Genomic DNA, 20,839 nt, shown 5'->3' on the forward strand with positions numbered 1-20,839 from the left:
GTAATCACAATTGGAAAACAAGACAGTTGACACTCTTCCTAGGAGTGGATGTCTCAACAAACTGACCCGAAGGTCAGACCTTGGAATGCTCACAGAAACTGCAAAAACCTTCAGGAGCGGCATCTCAGACTACAGAGGCCTCAGTTAGCTTTTCAAATTCCTGACAGTAGAATTAGAAAAAGACTGACCAAATTTGGCGTGTGTGGAAGGGTTACCACGAGCCTCTTCATAAAAAAAAATACATGGCAGCACAGCTAAAGTTTGCAAAGCTGCATAGTACCCAGCACAACATTCGTTGAAAAGCAAACACAGCATATCGGCAGAAACACCCCCCATACCAGCTGTGATTAGAGATGAGCGAGTATACTCGCCAAAGGCAATTGCTCGAGCGAGCATTGCCTTTAGTGAGTACCTGCCCACTGGAGACGAAAGGGTCGGCTGCCGGCAGGGAGCTGCGGGGGAGAGCGAAGCGGAACAGAGGGGAGAGCGAAGCGGAACAGAGGGGAGATCTCTCTCTCCCTCTCCCCCCCCCCCCCCCCCCTTCCCGCTCCCTCCTGCTGACAGCCGCTACTCACCGCTCCCCCGCGCCAGCACCCGAACCTTTCATCTCGAGCAGGCAGGTACTCGATAAAGGCAATGCTCGCTTGAGCAATTGCCTTTACCTATTATACTCGCTCATCTCTAGCTGCGATGATTGGGGTGAAGATCGGGCTGGTTTTGCAAGCACAGGTTCTATGGATATTGCAGCCATTGAGTCAACCATGAGCTCCTCTGCATATCAAAGTATTCTAGAGTGAAATGTGAGGCAATCTATTGTGGCCCAGTGTTTGTTAAATAAATAATGACAGTGTAATTTGTCACGTGTCGTTCATCTGAGGTTCTATTTACTGAATTTTAAGACTTTCTAAGGACGATATGTTTTTTTTTCTTGTGTCCTGAAGCCTAGAACCATAGAAGAAGTTGTACTTAGTTTTTCTCATGATTATACCCCAGAGCTGAGGGTTGAGGAATATACACATAATGAGGTCACCTTATCAAGGATGAGACCTGCTTTCCTGAATTCACTTCTCTGGTGTTTGAACTCCTGGCTGTTCGGATCCACCGTCTTGGTCTGCGACAGCCAGTTCTCAGACGTTGCACTTTTTTGGACAGTTCGGAGAGAATCACATAAACCTGGAGGGAACAATCAGCGCAAGTATCAGCAGCCGCACCCCATAGTGCGCCGGTATCAGCAGCCATGCTCTGGTGTCTGACTATATAATGCAGGTATCGTCCGTGGTGATTATAAATATTAGGAGCACTTACATCGTCTATGGATGGCAAATGTCCTCTCATTTTCCTGTGCGGTGCGATTCATGATGTCAATCACATGACCAGGCGTCGTTCTCAGGGTGACGGTTCCGGAGACGTACGCTCTCTCCAGCTCTCTGTTGGCCTTTGCGGTGTATCTGTGACTTTCTGATTCACCCTCATAGAACCAGCTGACTGCGGCCTCTAGGAGCCCTTCTTCCAGGGAGACTGCAAATTCATCCTGAATGTCCAGGAGGAGGCGCTCTGCCTGTACTGCCGCCAGTAATTTTTCCGGCCGGGGACCACTGATCTTCAGGGTGACTTTCCCATCAACCAGATCTTCCTCTATGTTCACACTTGAGGGGCCAGAGGCCAGAGTATCAAATTCTGCACTGCCAAAGAGCAGCAGGTGGTTGTTGTGTATGAGGAGCGGGGAGGAGGAGAGGAGCCCCTGAAGCCATTCTGCAGCCTCCATTTCATCCTCACTGCTCTGTCCTGCAATGCTCACACACATCTCTTCCGCTGATGACTCTAACCCTGCAAAAGAGAAAACACGGTCATATAGCCAGACTGTCCCTGAGGAACCATAATGGCCCCACAGATCAAATCATTCTGCAGAATGTCCACAGCTTGTTCAGTCTCTGCCATAACACCCCGCCCAGGCAAACAAAGAAAGCACTGGTGCCTGCTAGAGACATGGTAAAATGCTCTCCCCCCCATTATACAGCCACCACTAGGGGGAGCTTTCTACATACAGGGATATATACAGCAACTACTAGGGGGAGCTCATTATATGAACGAGAGTAAATTGGCTTCTGCCTCACTGGGGTTTTTTTTGCCTTCCTCTGGATCAACAAGGGAGGGTGGAAACAGGCTGAACTGGATCCACATTTGTCTTTTTTCAGCCTAGCATTCTATGTTACTGTGTATAGAGATATATACAGTTATCACTAGGAGGAGATTCCTGTAGATATATATATATATATATATATACACACAAGTTTATACAGTAACCAGTAGGAAGATCTCGCTTTATACAGTCACCACTAGGGGAGCTCTCCATATACAGATTTTTAAGATTTCCAGTTAAGTCGTCAGTAAACTCCTGAGCTCCCTCTAGTTGTGGCTGCCGGAAGACAGGATTTTACAATGTGACTTTATGGAAGTTTCTCTCAATGTGTCCCCGCCTCGGGGCAGTTATCTTGTCGCACCTAATCTCACAATCTCACCTCTCTGATTCTCGGTAATCTCCATATTCTTAGGACTACTGACCCCAGATGCTCTGAGCTTGTCCTGAAAAGCCTTCAAGAAGGAGGCAAGAAAATAAAAGAATTGTAAAGTACGGCTATCCAATCCTTCTTTTATCAGACAAATAAGGTGTTAATAGAACAATGAGCTCCTATTACTCTGTTGAGATGCCAAAACCCGAGACCGCATTACTGCAGGAGACCTCGTGTGGACCCAAATCACCATCCACACATAGTGGTCACCATCATGTCAGGCAGGATGGCGATATTGATGAGACCTTCCCCTGTGCTAGTCTGGGGTGACACTCGGAAACCAGTTATGTTAGTTGTCCTCATGAATGGTGCATGCTGGGAAATACTGGACCTGTCCTACAGGAATATGGCCTCAAGCGCAGCCACTAGGGAGTTTTATTTTTCCAAATATGTGATTTTCATATGACTTTGCTTACGCCCCGAGTCTCAGTGATGTAAAAGATATATATGCCATATTTCAAGCAGATTGGATAATATTTAGGGGTTGCACACATTGATCACTTTTATATCAAGCTAGTGAAATTTCTAATATTGAAGTGCTTTGTACTAATGGGCTTCTCAGGTATTTCTCTATTCGACAAGTCCTTTATTTATAGTAACTGCAAAGAGCCTTGCCCACGAGGTTTCAAAAATTTCTGTATCTCCAGTTACCGCTTACCGAGCTCGGGTGATCAATATTAGTAAAATGGCATCAGAGTCACTCTTTGAAAATTCTCCTCATTTGGTCTTGCATTGGGATAGTAACTGTTGCCCTCAGTTGCCCATGGGAGTGTCAAAACTTTGGAAGATAGAGTTGCAGTTCTAGTGACTGGCAAAGACTTTGAGCATTTGCTTGGCGTACCTGTTGCCCTGAAAGACACTGGTGAACAGATGGCTGAAGTAGTTATTCGGGAAGTGGACCGATTTGGGCTATGTGACAATATCATCGGTATGTCTTTTGATACTACAGCATTTAAAGGGGTTGCCCCGCGACGAAACGTTTTTTCTTTTAACCCCCTCCCCCGTTCGGCGCGAGACAACCCCTATGCAGGGGTTAAAAAAACAAACAGGAGAGTGCTTACCTGAATCCCGGCGGTCCGGCGTCTTCATACTCACCTGCTGAAGATGGCCGCCGGGGTCTGCTCCCTCCGTGGACCGCAGCTCTTCTGTGCGGTCCATTGCCGATTCCAGCCTCCTGAATGGCTGGAATCGGCACGTGACGGGGCGGAGCTACACGGAGCCGGCATTCTGCACGAGCGGCCCCATTGAAGACAGCAGAAGACTCGGACTGCGCAAGCGCGGCTAATTTGGCCATCGGAGGCCGAAAATTAGTCGGCACCATGGAGACGAGGACGCCAGCAACGGAGCAGGTAAGTATAAAGCTTTTGATAACTTCTGTATGGCTCATAATTAATGCACAATGTACATTACAAAGTGCATTATTATGGCCATACAGAAGTGTATAGACCCACTTTCTGCCGCGGGACAACCCCTTAATACAGGACTGATCCAAGGGGCATGTACCAGAATTGAAGGGGAATTCGGACGAACATTGTTGTGGTTTGCTTGCCGTCATCCCACCCATGAACTAATATTAAAAGGAGTGTTTGAGGAGTGTTGTGGCACGCCATCAAGTGGTCCTGACATCCAGAATTTTCAGAAGTGCCAAAGTCTGTGGGCTTCACTTGATAAAAAGTCATATAAGACAATGCTGGACGAAGAAAGTCCCGTTCAAGGCTTTCTAGAAGAACAACAAGTGAAAATGGTCAACTACATCCAAAATGTCCTAAAAGACGGAAGTCATCCAAGAGAAGACTACAAAGAGTTATTACAACTCTCACTCCTGTACCTAGGAGGTTGGTCTCAAAACGACTTCAGTTTCAGGATCCTAGGGCCTCTGCATAAAGCAAGGTGGATGGCAAAGGCAATATATGCACTTAAAATTGTCCTCTACACTAAACAGCTGATTATTCCTCAATGAGAATTGAATGAAATGAAACGGGTTGCACAATGTCAGCTTCATATATGTTTGCTTTTGGAACGAGGCAATTGTAACTCGATGGGCTCCAAAGTGTGATTTGCTACAGCTTCTGAGCACTTACCCAGAGGCAGGCGTCAAAAAAGTGCTCTCACAGTTGTTAAGAGACACCTTTGGTATCTGTCAGAAACAAACATGGGATTGGCTTTTTTGGATAAACCTATTACTCAGGCTGATAAGGAAAATATGACTAAAGATTTAGACACCCAACATGCAAAGATAAAGGCAATGAAACGATTAGAGGGTAAAAACCTAGAACTGAAGGAGAAGACCTGAGCCCATCGTTACTAATGAAACAAAGACGTTCTTTGAATGGTTCGGGATCCTCGATGTGACAGAATACTGCAGTGATTCTCTAAGAAGCCTCGTGAACGCTCTTAAGGTGGTCAATGATACCGCAGAAAGAGGAACTGCTCTAAAGTGTAACGAATCGGTCAGGGACAAACAACAAAAACAATTCTTGGTGAGGGTACGAGCATCTCAGAAAAGTCGTCACCAAGTGAACGAAAGAAGGGGTTGCATCGTTCACAGTGGATTAATAGAACACGTTCTGCCTATCATACTACCTGCTCATCTGAATGTCTGGTTTCAGTATTATTTTAAGTTTGCGATTTCTATTTTTCCCAATAAAAGTAATTAACATTGAAAAATCATATTTTTTGCCTACTTTTACAAAACTGATCAAAGTGTGCAACCTCTAAATATTATCCGATCTTCTTGATATTTGGCATATATATCTTTGACATCACTGAGACTCGGGGCGTAAGCAAAGTCTGCAAAAGTGTTACATTTTATTTTTTGCCTTACAAAATGAACCACCCTAGCAGCCAGGGAAGGAGATTCCGATGTTCTCCCATTGTTTTTATTGGGGTCAGCGCTGCAATAGGCGATATTGAAAAAAGAAAGAACATGTGATTTTTTTTTTTTTTCACACAGCATCGCGGGAATGAAAACGTCACAAATGGGAATGAAACCATTGAAAATCATCGGTTTCATAATCCTGCGTTTTCACTCACCCGTGTGAAGGAGCCCCGAGCCGCTCTCACTCCGCAGGTCATGGAGGATGCTCATAGCATACACTGCCCATTTAGCAGAGGTAAAGCAAATCTCTGCATTACTGTGCACAGCTCAGGCACAATGGCCGCCCCTGTAATCATAGGCATAGAGGATACATTGCCCTTAATTAGTTTTTTACCTCTCAGTATTGCGGAGGCCGCGTCCGTTTTGTTTTTCCTCCGCTGAGTCAGGTCTCGCTTTTGAGGTTTTCTTTTTTTTTTAGTTTTTTTTTAAATACTTTTTAGCTTATTAAAGTGTAACTGTAATTTAATTTTTTTTTTTAATCTACAGAATGGGAGATTCTAAGCATTTTTGCAATAGGTTTTATCAGCCTATTCTGTACATTTTTTTTAAACCCCCCTTCAGCTATGCAGCTAGGTGAAGATGTTGCTGGGGAAAGCCGTATTCACCTAACTGTATAGCAGAAGCTTCAGCTGTGCCTGCACTGTACTCTCTAGTGCAGACACAGCTCTTCCCACATCAATAATAAAGCCTGTCTTATACATTTTATCAAGTCTTACAAACATCATAATTCCTTCTGTGCCCAATATCTGTCCCCAGGGCTGTTACTTCTCTTCCGCCTCATTGCTGGGCGGTGTGTATAGAGAAGCCGTTCTGTCTGACAGATGTGGATCCCAGCTTTAGAGCCCATCACCTATCCTGACAATGGTGGTCGCCCAAACCGCCATAAATGCCTGACAACAGAATAGCCTTGTATGGACTTTGGGGAGAACACCCAAACCTCATAGTGTTCTAACTGATGGAGGCGGCAGCGGATATAATCTAACTCCGCGAGACGTGCTATGTCTCCTTCTATAAACAGGTCCAGGGCGTTAACCCCTCATATCATCCGCTGCAAGTCATCCGACCCAATGTACCGTCCTGAAGACAAACCTTAAATGTGTCCTTGTCAGTCGGGTGGATGACGAAATACACATCCATCTTGCATTCTTTTGCTCTAGAAAAGTCGAGAACCGCCTGCGTCATGATGTCCGCCACCTTATGTCTCGGTAAACCGATATTTCCAGTCCCCAAAGCTGGAAACGCGATGGATGAAGATCTGTACTTAAGCGCAGTCATCAGACACTCCTTGGTGGCTTCTTGTAGAGTCTGGAATACATCACATACATACATACATAGTTAAGCACAGTAGAGTTGGACGTGAGTTAACTATAGGCTATACAGACGTCATAAAGCAGAGTCTCCTGCCTGGGAGCCCCCTGTATTACCCATAGTGGTCCACAGAGCTGCTACCGCTCTGGACGACTCACAACCATGTTTTACATGACGTCCATTAATTTCTCTCGATGGGCTGCCTGGGGTTCTCCCACAACAAAACTAGCTTTTAAACAGTGGATTGTAGAAAATTAATCAATTCCACAAATTGATGTGTATAAAGAAAGGCTGCTGTGCAGAGATATCATAATAAACTCATAATGGCGCCCCCTGGAGTTGTGTGTGTAAACACCCATCTACATGCAACGAGTCGCTCACAATTCATTCAACGTTCCAGAGCAGTACCCAAGGGGGCAGAAAAATATAAGAAGCCGCATGTGTAAAGGAGCGTAATCAGCTCTTTAATTGCAACTACCGTTAATGGGTGCCTAGGCATCCAGCATGCTCAGAGGCGGAGCATAAAGGGGCCTGAGAAAACGGAACCATCCCCCCCACCCGATGAGGAGCTTCCAATGAGGCACCAGTTGTCTGAGAAATGTGCCATAAGACAGCCTGAACATATGAGGACTCTGGCACGGTAACCCTGCACTGCCACCAAGCGACGCCAGTGCGAGGAACCCACCATGGAAACCCAAGAATCCACTAGTGTTGTCGGGAGCCCTAGCAGAGAGCCAGGGCGACTGAAGAATGCCACTAGACAGGGGTAAATTTGTGAATTACGACCAAGGCCACTTGTGACCGGCTTGTCCCATGGGACTAGACTTCATCAACGCGGGCCAAGATACCACATGTAGTGAGGTAACATGTAACAGGACGATAATGTCCTTCTTTTGATGACAAAGAAGCTTCTGCCCGATAGCGCCGCTTAGAAGATAGACGTGTAAGCTGGGCGAGCTGGCCTTAATATCAGCACTATCAGAAAGGGGGGTGAAACTTAAAAGAGCTGGGGCCCTCTATTAGGTGACCTAGTTGAAAGTTAGGATCCGCTGGAGTCCAGATTGTGAACACCCAGGTAGGCAGCTTGCCGTAACGACAGCACCACTGTTGAAGGGTTAGTAGGAAGTATCCCGGGCGTATGCATGGGAGTTACTACTAGCAAAGAGAACGGGAGAGGGAGACACATGGCTCAAAAATACTATTATCAGCCTTCTGAGACTGACAATGGCCACAGCCTCCACCTTCTGCATGAAGCCCACGGACCCTGCAGAAGTCTAGGCCTAGGAAAAAAAGGAATCCAAGTTGACAAACCAGGGTGGCTCCCTACAAAGATGTCACTAACATCGCATGACTCCAAGCAGGCACCATAAAACGTGGCATAACCCCCCGACATGAGTCTCACTGGTCCCTTTGTGTAACTCTCCGGAGTCGGGAGGGCAAGCGCTAAGAACTGAAATCAGTATTATTGTATACAGTTTCACGGTCTCCTGCAAGCAATCCCGCTGAAGGAAACAGTGCAGGAGGATCGCAGCGCGCTACTAACTCCGTCTAATTAAATGCTTGTCTCCCAGATTGCGCTCTTTCCTGTGTAGGAAGGCTGCGTGGAGAAACGCTGTAGGAGCAAAGTCGTAGACCGCCCTGACTACAGAGTGCTGGCACAACCCAGACATTCATAATAAGAGGAGAATGCGAGGCCTGTTCTGCCGCCAAAATTTGGGGTCAGCGGCAGACTCCGCCTCAACAGGATCATTCATGCATCACTGACAACATGAGTGACCCACGTTCGCATGGACACGGCTGACAGAGCCAGCAGCACAGTCTTCCTAGAAAGACAACGATGTAGGTTTGATTCCGAGGCCGCCTGGAGAGGGACCGGACCCATAGTGGTTCAGCATGTCAGAGCTGACCGGGGAGGGAGCTAGTAGGTGGATCTACCGCCCCCGGGCACCCAGTTTGAGGGTGAACCCCCCGGGCCTACTACTATACTTCGATAAAACAAGATATTCTTGACTGACTGGATGTCCATCCCATATAGCGGTGTGAGTGCACATAGTATACGGCTCTGGGCGGCCCCCGGCCCGCATCTCATCCTGTAAGCAGGGAAAGCGCTAAAGCTGCCCGCAAGGACACTGCAGACGGGCCACCATAGGGAAGCTAGCAGTCAGGTAAGGCTCCCCCGTTCCGGAGCGGAGAAGAGGAGCAATGTGTCCGTGGACCTTCTGTGCACAGTACTCCCTCTATATGGAAGGAACCACAGATGTCAGCAAGCCCGGAGTACTGCTGATAACCAGACTGAACTTGGCTGGATGCAATCTTGTACTGCATCGAGAGCGCATATGGTACATGTCTCTTGCCTGTCATCCTGGACACAGACACTGCGCCAAGGCTGCCTACAGAGGACGGCAGGTGGCACTCCTCAGTGAGCCAGCCGTTAGGCAAGGCTCAACCTGGTCTGTGACAGACCTGAGGGGCGAGGAGTCCGAGAATCCCTGTGCGAGTACTCCTTCTACATGGAGGGTACCAAAGGCCTCAGCAAGGGCTGGAGAATTGAAATGCTGCGTCTTGGTTTTCCCCGCCACATGTCCGTTTCCACATGGCTTGGCCGCAGTGTGTGGATGAGATTTTTGCAAAATTCTGTCCACTTTGCTGCCTATCCCGGGATTAGGAGCCGTGTGCGGAATTGCCGTGCGGAAAATCCGAACGGAAATTTCGTCCCGTGTGAACCCAGCCTTAGGCCTCCCTCACACAGGCATTTGCAAAGATGCTGCGTTTTCAGCAGCGTTGGCATGCGTTTTGGCTGCATTTTCAGCACAGCAGAGCTGAAAACGTAGCAAAGAAAGCCGGAAACCTTTTTTCAGACTTGCTGGCATAGCAACCTGCGTTGAACACTATAAAAACGCAGTACAAAGTGCTGAAAACGCAGCCCATTCATTTCAATGGGAGACACACAGCTGAAAACGGCCACGAATAGAACATGCAACGCTTTCAAAACACAGTGTTGGAAAGGCTGCGCTTTAAGCCTTGTGTGAGCAGCCCCATTGAAATGAATGGGAGCATTGTACAGCATTTAGCGTAGTGCTGAAAACGGTGTACAAAAACACCTGTGTGAGGGAGGCCTTAGGCCAACTTCACACTGAGGTATGAGGGCTGGAATTGGAACATTGTTGAGCATCACCTTTTTTTTAGAAGTGTGATGAGCACAGATCTTGCCCAGTCTTTGGGTCACGATTTGGAGCTCCAGATCTTCTGACATAGTTCGGTTTGGATTTTGACTGACAATGGTTTGAGCAGTTCGGCTGGTATGTGATCTACGCCCGGAGCTTTCCTGTTTGGTAGTTGTTTCAGGGCCCATGTGAATTCTTCCTCCAGAATACCCAGTTCTTTTTCTACTTGATGTACGTGATACAACGGGCTGGCTGTCTGATTGCCTGCAAACAGCTCTGCTGTATATTCTCGCCACCTACGCTTGTGTATGACCGACGTCATTGCGTCTCGCAATGTACAAATCTTGCGTGATATCCTCACCCATTTGAAGCCAGCCTTAGAGTCAGAAATGTCACAGAGGCTACTGGTATAGTAATGATATATGTATTCTATATACAATATAACCTTTTACTCATTTCTTATATCAGCCTAGGCTTGTGTGTGTGTGTGTATATATATATATATATATATACATACATATATACATACATACACACACACACACACACACACACACACACACTCTCTCTTAGTAAAAAGCTGGCGGTTAAACGTGTTCATGTACAACATCAGAATGTGTTAGACTATCGTATATACCTCCCACACATGCTTCTCACAGAGCAGTTGTTGTATTCAGATTGGAGAAGCTGCACATTACATTTACAGATATTATACCTCTGCACATTCTTTCACTTTTGATACTTTAGGCCTCGTTCACACGGGCGACAAAGTCACGCAATTTTGTTACAAGGCTACAAATCGCATGTATGTGAAGCCGATGCTTACCAATGGGTTACTTCACACATGCAATGTTTTGTAGCATGCCAAAAAAACGACACAAAAACCTTACGGGTCCCGCTATATGCACGTGAGGTTTTGTAGTCCATGTTTCCCTATGGAGCCTTCCTCTCTGTTGCATTGCATTGCATGAAAATGTGATTTTCGTGCGATGCAACTTTGACAGTAGCAAATTCTACTGTTAAAGCTAAAATTTAAGCCCTGGCTGCAGAAAGGAAAAAAAAAATACTCATACATCACCTGTCCCGCGCTGTGAGCCCGGCCGCATCTTCTGACGCTTAGCCAATCACAGTCAGCACTCTATGAATGGCTGTGATTGGTTCAAACACTGCCATTCATCAAGCGCTGGCTGTGATTGGCTAAACGTCAGCCATTCACAGCCAGCGCTTCCAGGAGGTGGGGAATTTTGAATTCCCGGCCAAAAGAGGATAAGATCACTGCCGGGGACCTGGGGAGAAGATGTGGCTGGGCTGACAGCGCGGGACAGGTGATGTATGTGTGTTTTGTTTTTTTTTCTTCTTCAGCTACAGCTTAAATTCAGGGAAGGGCTTACTTTTCAAGCCTCCCTGAAAAACCTTGCATGTGGTGCTACAAAGTCACAGTATCACCACGATAAGTCGCGGCGATGTCGCACAGACCAGCAATGCGATGCCGTGTCGCCCGTGTGAACAAGTGAATTACCATATTATTGTATTAACTAATCCTGAATGAGCACAATAACTCTTTTTGTATACTCCCATTTTGTTATGTAACGTTTGTGCATAAAAGCGGTTGTATTCCTTTGAGTAGATCAGGAGTGTACTGCCCTGATACAAAGCATTGTGTCAATCTGTTACCTTTTGTGCACAAAACTTCTGAATAACTAATTTGACCCACGCAGTGAACTCAGAGGAGCCCAGTTGGCTCCGACAACACTACAATCAATGAACATGAATAGCAGATACCAGCCTATGTTCATGTGGGACGTAGATACTCATGTGTACTCTCAGTATATACTCAGTCCTATGGTGCAGGAAGGAGACGCTCACCTTCTCCACCTGCCACGATAATATCACGTGATACACATATCGGCAGGGCAGCTTGTAGCCTCGAGTAAAGATCATGTTGCGGAATCCTTGATTCTTCTTCTTGTTCATCTCGGCCTGCATCTGGTCACCGGCCTTCTTGGAAATAGCTCTGGATATGGCTCCAGAGGAGAGGTCCAAATCTGAGGAGATGGAATTCACAATGACGTCCGTCTGTACGGGAGAGAAATACCGTCATGAGAAGAGTTCAAATCATAAGGAAGATCTAGGTGGTTATACTGTATTCTAGACATGGTGAAAAAAACATAGTGGGAGGACACAGATGCAACACTCCAGTTACTGGACTCTGCATGCACACGTCCTAGTAATCCCTGCATGTAATCCCCCCGATGTCAGCGTACGTCCACCACAGAGCAGGTCCGACCAGAATATCCCCTGTTCACGTTTTCTATTTAAAGTGACCCTATGGTCATGGACAAACAAAGATGGCTCCTCCAGCCACCACACAGGGGTTCGGGACAGTGATCAGCTAGCAGTGCCCGAAAAGCGCACATTTACATGCACCGATTATCACTAAAACGATCGCCGATTAGCGATTTTTTAGCGATCATCGGGTGGTGTAAACAGGCTTTAATGCACAGTGTGCATCAGGTAATTGGAGAAGCAGTTTGACCATCTTTATTTCTCCAGGCCACGAGGGACACTTAAATATCAATCGATTGAACGCCCCGTCTATCTCTATAGGGGCTGCGTTCTCGTTTACTTCAATGGGAACTCTTCCAGCACAGATCAGCTGTGTGGACAATCGCACTGGCCTAGCAAACAACTGATCGGTGGGGCCACCAGGCAGCAAACAGTCTGCTATTGATGGAGTATCCCAAGAATAGGTCATGAACAGTTGAAAGCTGGACACCCCCTTTACTACTGCCATACTAGCTCCCTTCTTCCTAGAACATTACAAGCTCTTGTGGGCAAGGACTTCTCTACTTCTGTATCCCGCACGGCATTCGAAAGGTTTCTCATATAGTAGATTTGCTTATCTGACTGTTAAACATGTACATCGTATGTAATACTCTACATAACACGGGGACAAGCATGAGGAACAATTCCTTAAATACCATCTCCGATCATCACCAAATGGGTCACATATAGAATGAATCTCCATAAAATGAACAGTAACTATGTACATAGATTACTTATCCTGTATTATACCCCAGAGCAGCACTCACTATTCTGCTGGTGGAGTCACTGTGTACATACATTACTTATCCTGTACTGCTCCTGAGTTACATCCTGTATTATCCTCCAGAGCTGCACTCACTATTCTGCTGGTGGAGTCACTGTGTACATACATTACATATCCTGTACTGCTCCTGAGTTACATCCTGTATTATACTCCAGAGCTGCATTCACTATTCTGGTACAGTCACTGTGTACATACATTAGTTATCCTGTACTGATCCTGAGTTACATCCTGTATTATACTCCAGAGCTGCACTCACTATTCTGCTGGTGGAGTCACTGTGTACATACATTACTTATCCTGTACTGATCCTGAGTTACATCTTGTATTATACTCCAGAGCTGCACTCCCTATTCTGCTGGTGGAGTCACTGTGTACATACATTACTTATCCTGTACTGATCCTGAGTTACATCCTGCATTATACTCCAGAGCTGCACTCACTATTCTGCTATGATTGGCGGGCAAGATGTGACACAAACCTTCTCATCCTCGATCTTTCCGGTTTTCAGGTGAATGTTCAGGCCGTTGATGGATGAGGTGATTCGTGAAGACGCCTCCTGAGGCGAGGGCCCGTTCTGTGCTGAACCTGAGGAGGCCATCGCACGGCTCGGTGTATCACTACTCCCCAGGATCTGCTCACACGCCGCTCGCATGGCTTGCACAGTTTTGTCATCGTTGTTCACTAAGCGGATCTCCTTAAGAAGGCCTTTGTGATCGTTGCTACAGGATTCTCTCACCGTGGTCACGATGATGTTGGCGCAGAGGTCAAGGGGAAAGCCGAAGATGCCGGAGCTGATGGCGGGGATGGCCACGGAGTGCAGGTCAGAGTGGTTACTCACATACTGCAGCACATTCTGGACGGCCTCTTTCAGCTGAGCCTTGCAATTATCTGCCACGGCCGGCATCCACACAGGCCCCACCGCATGGACAACGACTCTACTAGGCAGCATTCCGGCACTGGTCACCGCGATGCTCCCTGCCGTCAATTGCCCCCTCCTAGAGATTTCATCTCTACTCTCCTGAACAATCTGCGGCCCTCCGGCCTGCACTAGGGCGTACGCCAGCCCCCCAATATGATCCAGGTGTTCATTAGCGGCGTTCACCACCACGTCGGTGTTTTGTCTGGTGAGGTCGTCCCTCCACACGCTGATCACTTGTCCTCCGTTGAGCCGCTTCTCATAGACCTTCAGTGGGGCTCCTGCCGAGGACAGTGGTGGTCCGCTCAGCTCGGCCGTGCAGCAGAACTTCCTGATGAAGACGTCATTCAAGTCACTCTTTGCGGTGAGGAGGACGCGGTAAACGTCTTCAGGGATCCGAACCTTCATGGCAGGATCCGTCACCTAAGAAGAAAACACAGAGGGAAACACGAAGGCAACAGTCAGGTATGTACATATACCTCCGCTATAGGGAAAGACCTCTGCTTGTTGTCAGTGAATTGGAGGGAGGGGAAGGGGTGTTTATATCTAGAGACTGAAATTCTGTCCTGACTTATCCCTGGTCACAAAGCTGTTATATTGTAACTGTCACTGCAGTCCAGGGGGGCCAAAAAGATAATCACCGTCCACTGGTCAACAGACGGCTCTGAAGCCCACCTGGATTTTCCCACTGACCAGGACACGACACTGACTGTATATATGGGGGCCATGCAGGCTGTATATAGGTGATCTGTCTCTGTTTCCGGAGGGTTTGTCTGCTGGGGGTAAGAATTCTAGTTGATACTTGACAACTTTTGAGGAGGGACAGCGTTTCCAAAGACCAGAACAAAACGCATCATACCCGTCGTGCCGAACACAATGTTTTCTTTAGGGTTCACCCATTTTGTAGGTGACACACCCTAAATTTATGGCATTTGAATCACAAACAACACATAGCACCTCCTCTAGCACACCCAAAAATGAGAACAGATCACGCACACCCCTAAAGAACTCCAGACTAGACCCCAGACCCCCTAAACAAGGATAAAGACCCCAGAAATGTTTATCGAGTGATTTCACGATGAACAGGACTCTGATTCATGGTGTACTCCAGCCTTACGGGGTCCAGACCGGGCAGATTTGTCATGGAATTTCGTGCTGACCCTCTGCGGTGACATTCTGCGACATTTACAGTAGCAGAAAACTGAGTGAGATTTTGAAAATCTCATCCACAAGCTACAGCAATAACCCGCACTAAATCAGCGCGGAAACTGACTTGCGGCGAGAAATTCTAATCTGCAATATATCAGTTTTATTGGCGTTTCTGCTGCAGATATCGCCTCTTCTCAATGAGGGGGTGAATTTTGCCAAAGACTGGGGTTCGAGTACGGGAAATCGCTGAGAAACTGCCTGCAACCCTTGTCCCTACCTAATTGCCCCCCTGGGCTATACCCCAGGGCGACAACTGGGCAACGGTCCCTACGCTCACTAGGGATGCAGGGCAGGAGTCAGATTAACGGACAACGAGGAAACAAGCAGACAGAAAACAGGTCAGGCAATCCGGGTCGGCAACTGGAGAGAACACGGTACAAGGGGTCAGGCGAAAGAGAAGTCAGGTCCAAGCAGTAGTCAAAAAACAGAGCATCAAATACAGAAACCGCGGGTGTAGAGACCTAACATACAGTGACACACTTAGGCTGCGGTCACACAGCATGGAAATCCCACGGAAGGTCTGCAGCAGGACCACACAGAAATTCTGTGAGATTTCCGCAGCTTGAAGTCCCGTGGGTTTTCATGCAGGTTTTGAAGCGGCTTTTTTCTGCTACAGCAGGCTCTTCCCCATAGAGGAGAGATGAGCGCAGCGGCCATGTGAACCCAGCCCTACAGTCTGGCAAAGTTTGGACTACACCTTTAGTCAGCAGCCGCAGTGTCCTGGACTTGTCCCACTATTCAGTAGAAATATGCCAGTGATTGAACGATGAATGATAATTTTTTCGCTTATCATTCATTTTAACCCCTTAGTGACGGCACTATCGTAAAACTACGTCCTGCTGTTGCAGGACGTGTATAGAGGGAGGTAAGCGCCGCTATCTCCCTCCATACAGCGCGGGCGTCAGCTGTTTATTACAGCTGACACCCGCGGGCAATAGCCGGGCTCGGCCGTTCGCGGCTATTAACCCTTCATAAATGCCCCGAACGCTGTTTGGGGGTCCCGCCCGGCCCCCCCGTGGTGAGATCGGGGGAGCCGTGCAGGTGTCATGGCATCCGGGGGCCTAATGAATGGCCCCAGGGCTGCCTTAGCAGACTGCCTATCAAGCCATCCACACAGGGTGGCTTGATAGACTGCCTGTAAAAAAGCAATATGACGTAATGCTATAGCATTACGTCATACTGCAGGAGCGATCAAAGCATCGCATGTTAAAGTCCCCCAGGGGGACTTCAAAGTAAAGTAAGAAAAAAGATCAATAAAGTTTTTTAAATTGTAAAAAAAAAAAAAAAAAAAGTTATAAAAGTTTAAATCACCCCCCTTTTGCCATATCAATTACTAAAAAATCTAAATCATAAAATAAAAATATGTATTTGGTATCGCCGCGTCCGTAAAAGTCCGATCTATCAAAGTAGTGCATTATTTTTCCTGTACGGTGAACGTCGTCCGAAAAAATAAATAAAGAATGCCAGAAATGCACTTTTTTAGTTACCCTGTCTTCTAGAAAAAATGCAATAAAAAGCGATCAAAAAGTCGTATGTATTCCAAATTGATACTATCGGAAACTACAGGACATCCCGCAAAAAATGAGCCCTTGCTCAACTACGTCGACAGAAAAATAAAAAAGTTATTGCGCGCACAAAATGACCGCAGAAAATAATTGAAAAAAAATTAAATATCTTTAAAAAAAAAATACAAGTACTACAGCCAAAAAAAAAACTATATAAGTTTGGTATCGTAGTAATCGTACTGACCCATAGAATAAAAATATCAGGTCGTTTTTGTTGCAGTTTGTGCGCCGTAGAAACAGGACGCACCGAAAGATGGTGGAATGTCGTTTTTTTCCCCATTTCTCTCCGCTAAGAATTTTGTAAAAGTTTTTCAGTAAATTATATGGTACAATAAATAGTGCCATTGAAAACTACAACTCGTCCCGCAAAAAACAACAAGCCCTCATACAGCGACGTCGATGGATAAATAAAGGAGCTACGATTTTTTAAAAGGGAGTAGGAAAAAACAAAAATGGAAAAAAGCAAAAAAGCTCCGTCACTAAGGGGTTAAACAGGCATAAAAATCATCATTCATCGTTTTCCAGTCTTTCCGGGGATCATTCCGTTGTTCGCAGGCCTTTCTCAGGCATTTCCAGACTCGCCTGTTTGACTAACGATGGGATGAGGAGCTAAGACAAAAAAAAGGTTATCTGCCCGTGTAAATGGACGTCGTGTGAAAGCAAAGGACTTCGTCATCGCTCGCTCATTCCAATGATTAATTGCTCCATGTAGTCGGACCTTTCCTGAGGATCTGACGCCCCCTATACATCCTCAACAACTGCCGGATAAATGATCCTTCATCCAACAGCATTTTTTCCCGACTTGCGGTCCTTTTTCACGGGATGATTTCCGGATGCTAATTGCTCAGTGAATGGAGGCGGGGCCAGAGATCACTACGGCCGGCCCATTTCCATTCGCAGTTAACAGCAAGGGCGCAAGTTAGTAAAAGCACCCATAAAAACACACTTGTCCAGTGGACAGTAAGGAGCACTGGAGGGAGTCCTGGTAGAGCAGACCGCATACTTGCTACCCCAGGGTACCGTACACTCGCCTTCACTCTCCCCTGTGTAAACAGACAAGAAAATGCACAGAACAGTGGAGAGGCGAGTGGAATAGCAGTAGAAGAAGAGATTGCTTTTTTTCTGGGCCCAGTTCACTAGGGCCAGTTAACTGACTAATGTAAACACAAGTGTGAGGGCAAGTTCGTAGGGAAATGACAAATGAAGTATTGTCAATTTTGTCTTAAGCTACTTTATTATTATTATTTATGCTTTAGGCCTAACGCCCATGACCGTGAGGGACCCTACCAGTGGAAAACCGCAGCGGAGTCTGTCACGGCGCCCCTTCAAAGACCCCATACTCACCTCCTGGATCCGCTGTGAGGGACCCGCATGATGCGCCGGTGCGCATGCGCAGTACAGCGCATTATGCACCAGCAGTGTCATATTACGTGGCAGGTGGCTAGCGGGGAAGCGTATTCACGCTATACTTCCGCTGTGCTACAGCGAAAGTATAGCGTGATGGCCGGCTTCCATTGACTTCAATGCAAAAAGGACATACCGCAGGTTATTTCACGCTGCAGAATTCCGCAGCATGAACATTGCACTATTAGGTTCGATAGAACCTAATAGCTGCGGTGTAATGCGGTGGAAATCCGCCGGTGAGCATTAGCCCTTAGGGCAAATGCCCACGAACAGATTTCTACCGTGTGTCCCGCGGCGGATATCCGCAGCTATTAGGTTTTAATAAACCTAATAGCTTTTCTGCCCGATAATGCTCACATGCGGAATTCTACCGCGGATTTCCACAATAAATTGCGGCATGTTCTATTTGCAGCCGGTTTTACGCCGCGGGAGGTCTTCATTAATGTAGCATTGATGAAGACCACGGAAATCAGCGATCACCAGCAGGCACTTTTTTTTTTTAAGTGCGGTACTTCCGCGGTCGTTTAGGATGACTATTCAGTCAGCTTAAAGAACCTCAGTGGCTCGCTGGCTTCTCGTTCCAATTAAATGGCAATTGTTCAGTCTTGAACAACTGAACAACTTGAGGGGTGATCGTTTACCTTGCATAAACACAATGACTTGTTTACTCGTGACCACGAAAGACAATCGGTTTTATTCACATTAATTAAAAAGCTAGAAACTGCAACATAAAGGCCGCCTGCAGACGGGCGGAAATTCCGCGGCAGGATTTCCCGCAGGATTTCCGCCGCTGGAAGCCTGCATAGGATTGCGTTAACAAACGCAATCCTATGCAGACGGCAGCGGTTTGGCCGCGCGAAATCCCGCGCGGCAAACAGACGGCGGCATGCTCTATTTCAGTGCGGAGCATGCGCAGAAGACCTGTGCGGCGCGAGCACGCCGGAGCGGCCCCATTCAACAGAACAGAAGAGGAGACTGCGCAAGCGCGTCTAATCGAGGGAGAAGAAGGCTTCGGTCGGCGCCATGGAGACGGGGACGCCAACACCGGGGGGGGGGTTGGGGTAAGTGTATAACTTCTGTATGGACAATATTTAATGCACGATGTATATTACAAAGTGCATTAATATGGCCATACAGAAGTGTATACCCCCACTTGCTTTCACGGGACAACCCCTTTAAGCTAATGACAGAAATGGAGAGGATTTCAGATGATTATCTGCCCATTTAAAAGCTAAGCATTTCTATACAAAAAAAGCTGTTAATTCGTTAATGCTTGCCATATTTACACGTTGTGCTGCCCAAGGCTCTGAGCCGGCGAATTGGATGCGGATTTGATGCCGAACCTGAGCCCACTGAACTGAATGGGACAAGCCTGCAGTACTCAGAACGACCGGTATAAACAATGCGGCCCCTTCAACCGGCTGATCAGCAGGGATTCCAAAGGGTGGATTCCCACCGGTTAGATGTTGATGATCTATCCTGGGACTGTCCATTAATTTTACATGGCTGGATTGAAACATACAACTCGCACTTTGACTCCATTGAGATCAGCGGCATGGTGAGGTCTCAGGGCTGCAGAGTGATCTTTGGTCGCAGCGGAGCTCTAGTCTTACCCATAAGTCCACACTGCAATCACGATCCATGTACACAGCGGGTCACGAAGAAGGGTTTTCAGCGCAGATTCTGCCTTTAAGGCTGGGTTCACACGGGACCGGATTGCCGCAGAATTTCCATGTGGCAATTCCGCCTGCGGCTCCTAATCCTAGGATTAGCCAGCCATGTGGAGAGATTTTGCAAAAACCTGGTCCACACAGGTTGGCCAATCCATTGCGGCAAAGTTGGGTGGAAACTGACATGCGGCGTGGAATTCAATTACGCGGGATGTCAAATTTTTTTTTCCGCTGTGGCCTCACTCCTCATTATAGGGAGAGAAAGCCGCAGCGGAATGCCGGTGGTTGAACCGCTCCAAAACCTGCGAGCTTTGAAGCTGCAGCTCTCCCATGCAAATCTTACGGTTTTTTGGTGCGGCCAAGCTGCAAGATTTCCATCCCGTGAGAGCCCAGCCTAAAAACTGCAGCTCTGCCCATTTTATAAGGAATGTTTATTGGGCAATAATATGCAAATTCAAAGCAATAAGGAAAGAAAACTAAAGGAAAACTAATACAGTATCAAAAAATGAGTGAGCACAATAAATCCCCGTACGTATACCTCCGGGGGACAGAAGCCCTTTTATGCTTAATATAAACGAGTAAAAAAAAAAAAAAGGAAAAAAAAGGCGATCACCGACTGAGGGACCAGGACCAACAACAACCAAACAAGCCCCGCCCACAGCGCCACTACCAGGCAATACGGGAAAATGACGCCTTCGAGGTTTCCAACGTTCCCGGACAGGATAAGTCGGGGTCCTTTTACACCAAACGAGTATCATGTGAAGGCACGATGTCAGAGTTCGCGCTCGTGTCGCCCGTTTGTACAGCAGATACATTCTTGGCTCCTTCAGTCGTTCACATTCGCTGTACAAGTAAATGAGAACGACGGAACGAGCGCCGCTTAAACCGAACTGCCAGCGAACGAGCCGACGATCTTTATACACGCATAAAATGAACGGCGAACGCGCATAAAAAAAATCACACCAAAGGGCGAGTTTAAACGGCCGTGTTTGTACTGCGTATTACACGCGCAATATTTGTACACATAATATAGAGTGGACAGAACC

At 47.1% G+C, this 20,839-nt stretch overlaps 1 protein-coding gene across 1 annotated transcript in view; it reads right to left on the bottom strand.

Annotated features, from left to right (window-relative positions):
• LOC136576196 (protein mono-ADP-ribosyltransferase PARP14-like) overlaps window positions 1–20,839 on the bottom strand; it is a 913,674-nt gene that overhangs the window by 3,795 nt on the left and 889,040 nt on the right. Inside the window, exons 8-13 of the mRNA XM_066575280.1 lie at window positions 13,508–14,181; window positions 11,787–11,996; window positions 6,538–6,753; window positions 2,520–2,592; window positions 1,306–1,827; window positions 1,031–1,173 (exon numbers count right to left, since the gene is read on the bottom strand). Coding sequence (XP_066431377.1) covers window positions 1,031–1,173; window positions 1,306–1,827; window positions 2,520–2,592; window positions 6,538–6,753; window positions 11,787–11,996; window positions 13,508–14,181 — 1,838 coding nt within the window. The remainder of the gene's footprint in view (window positions 1–1,030; window positions 1,174–1,305; window positions 1,828–2,519; window positions 2,593–6,537; window positions 6,754–11,786; window positions 11,997–13,507; window positions 14,182–20,839) is intronic.

The sequence above is a fragment of the Eleutherodactylus coqui genome, chromosome 8 (genome assembly GCF_035609145.1).
Source record: "Eleutherodactylus coqui strain aEleCoq1 chromosome 8, aEleCoq1.hap1, whole genome shotgun sequence".
Taxonomy (NCBI): domain Eukaryota; kingdom Metazoa; phylum Chordata; class Amphibia; order Anura; family Eleutherodactylidae; genus Eleutherodactylus; species Eleutherodactylus coqui.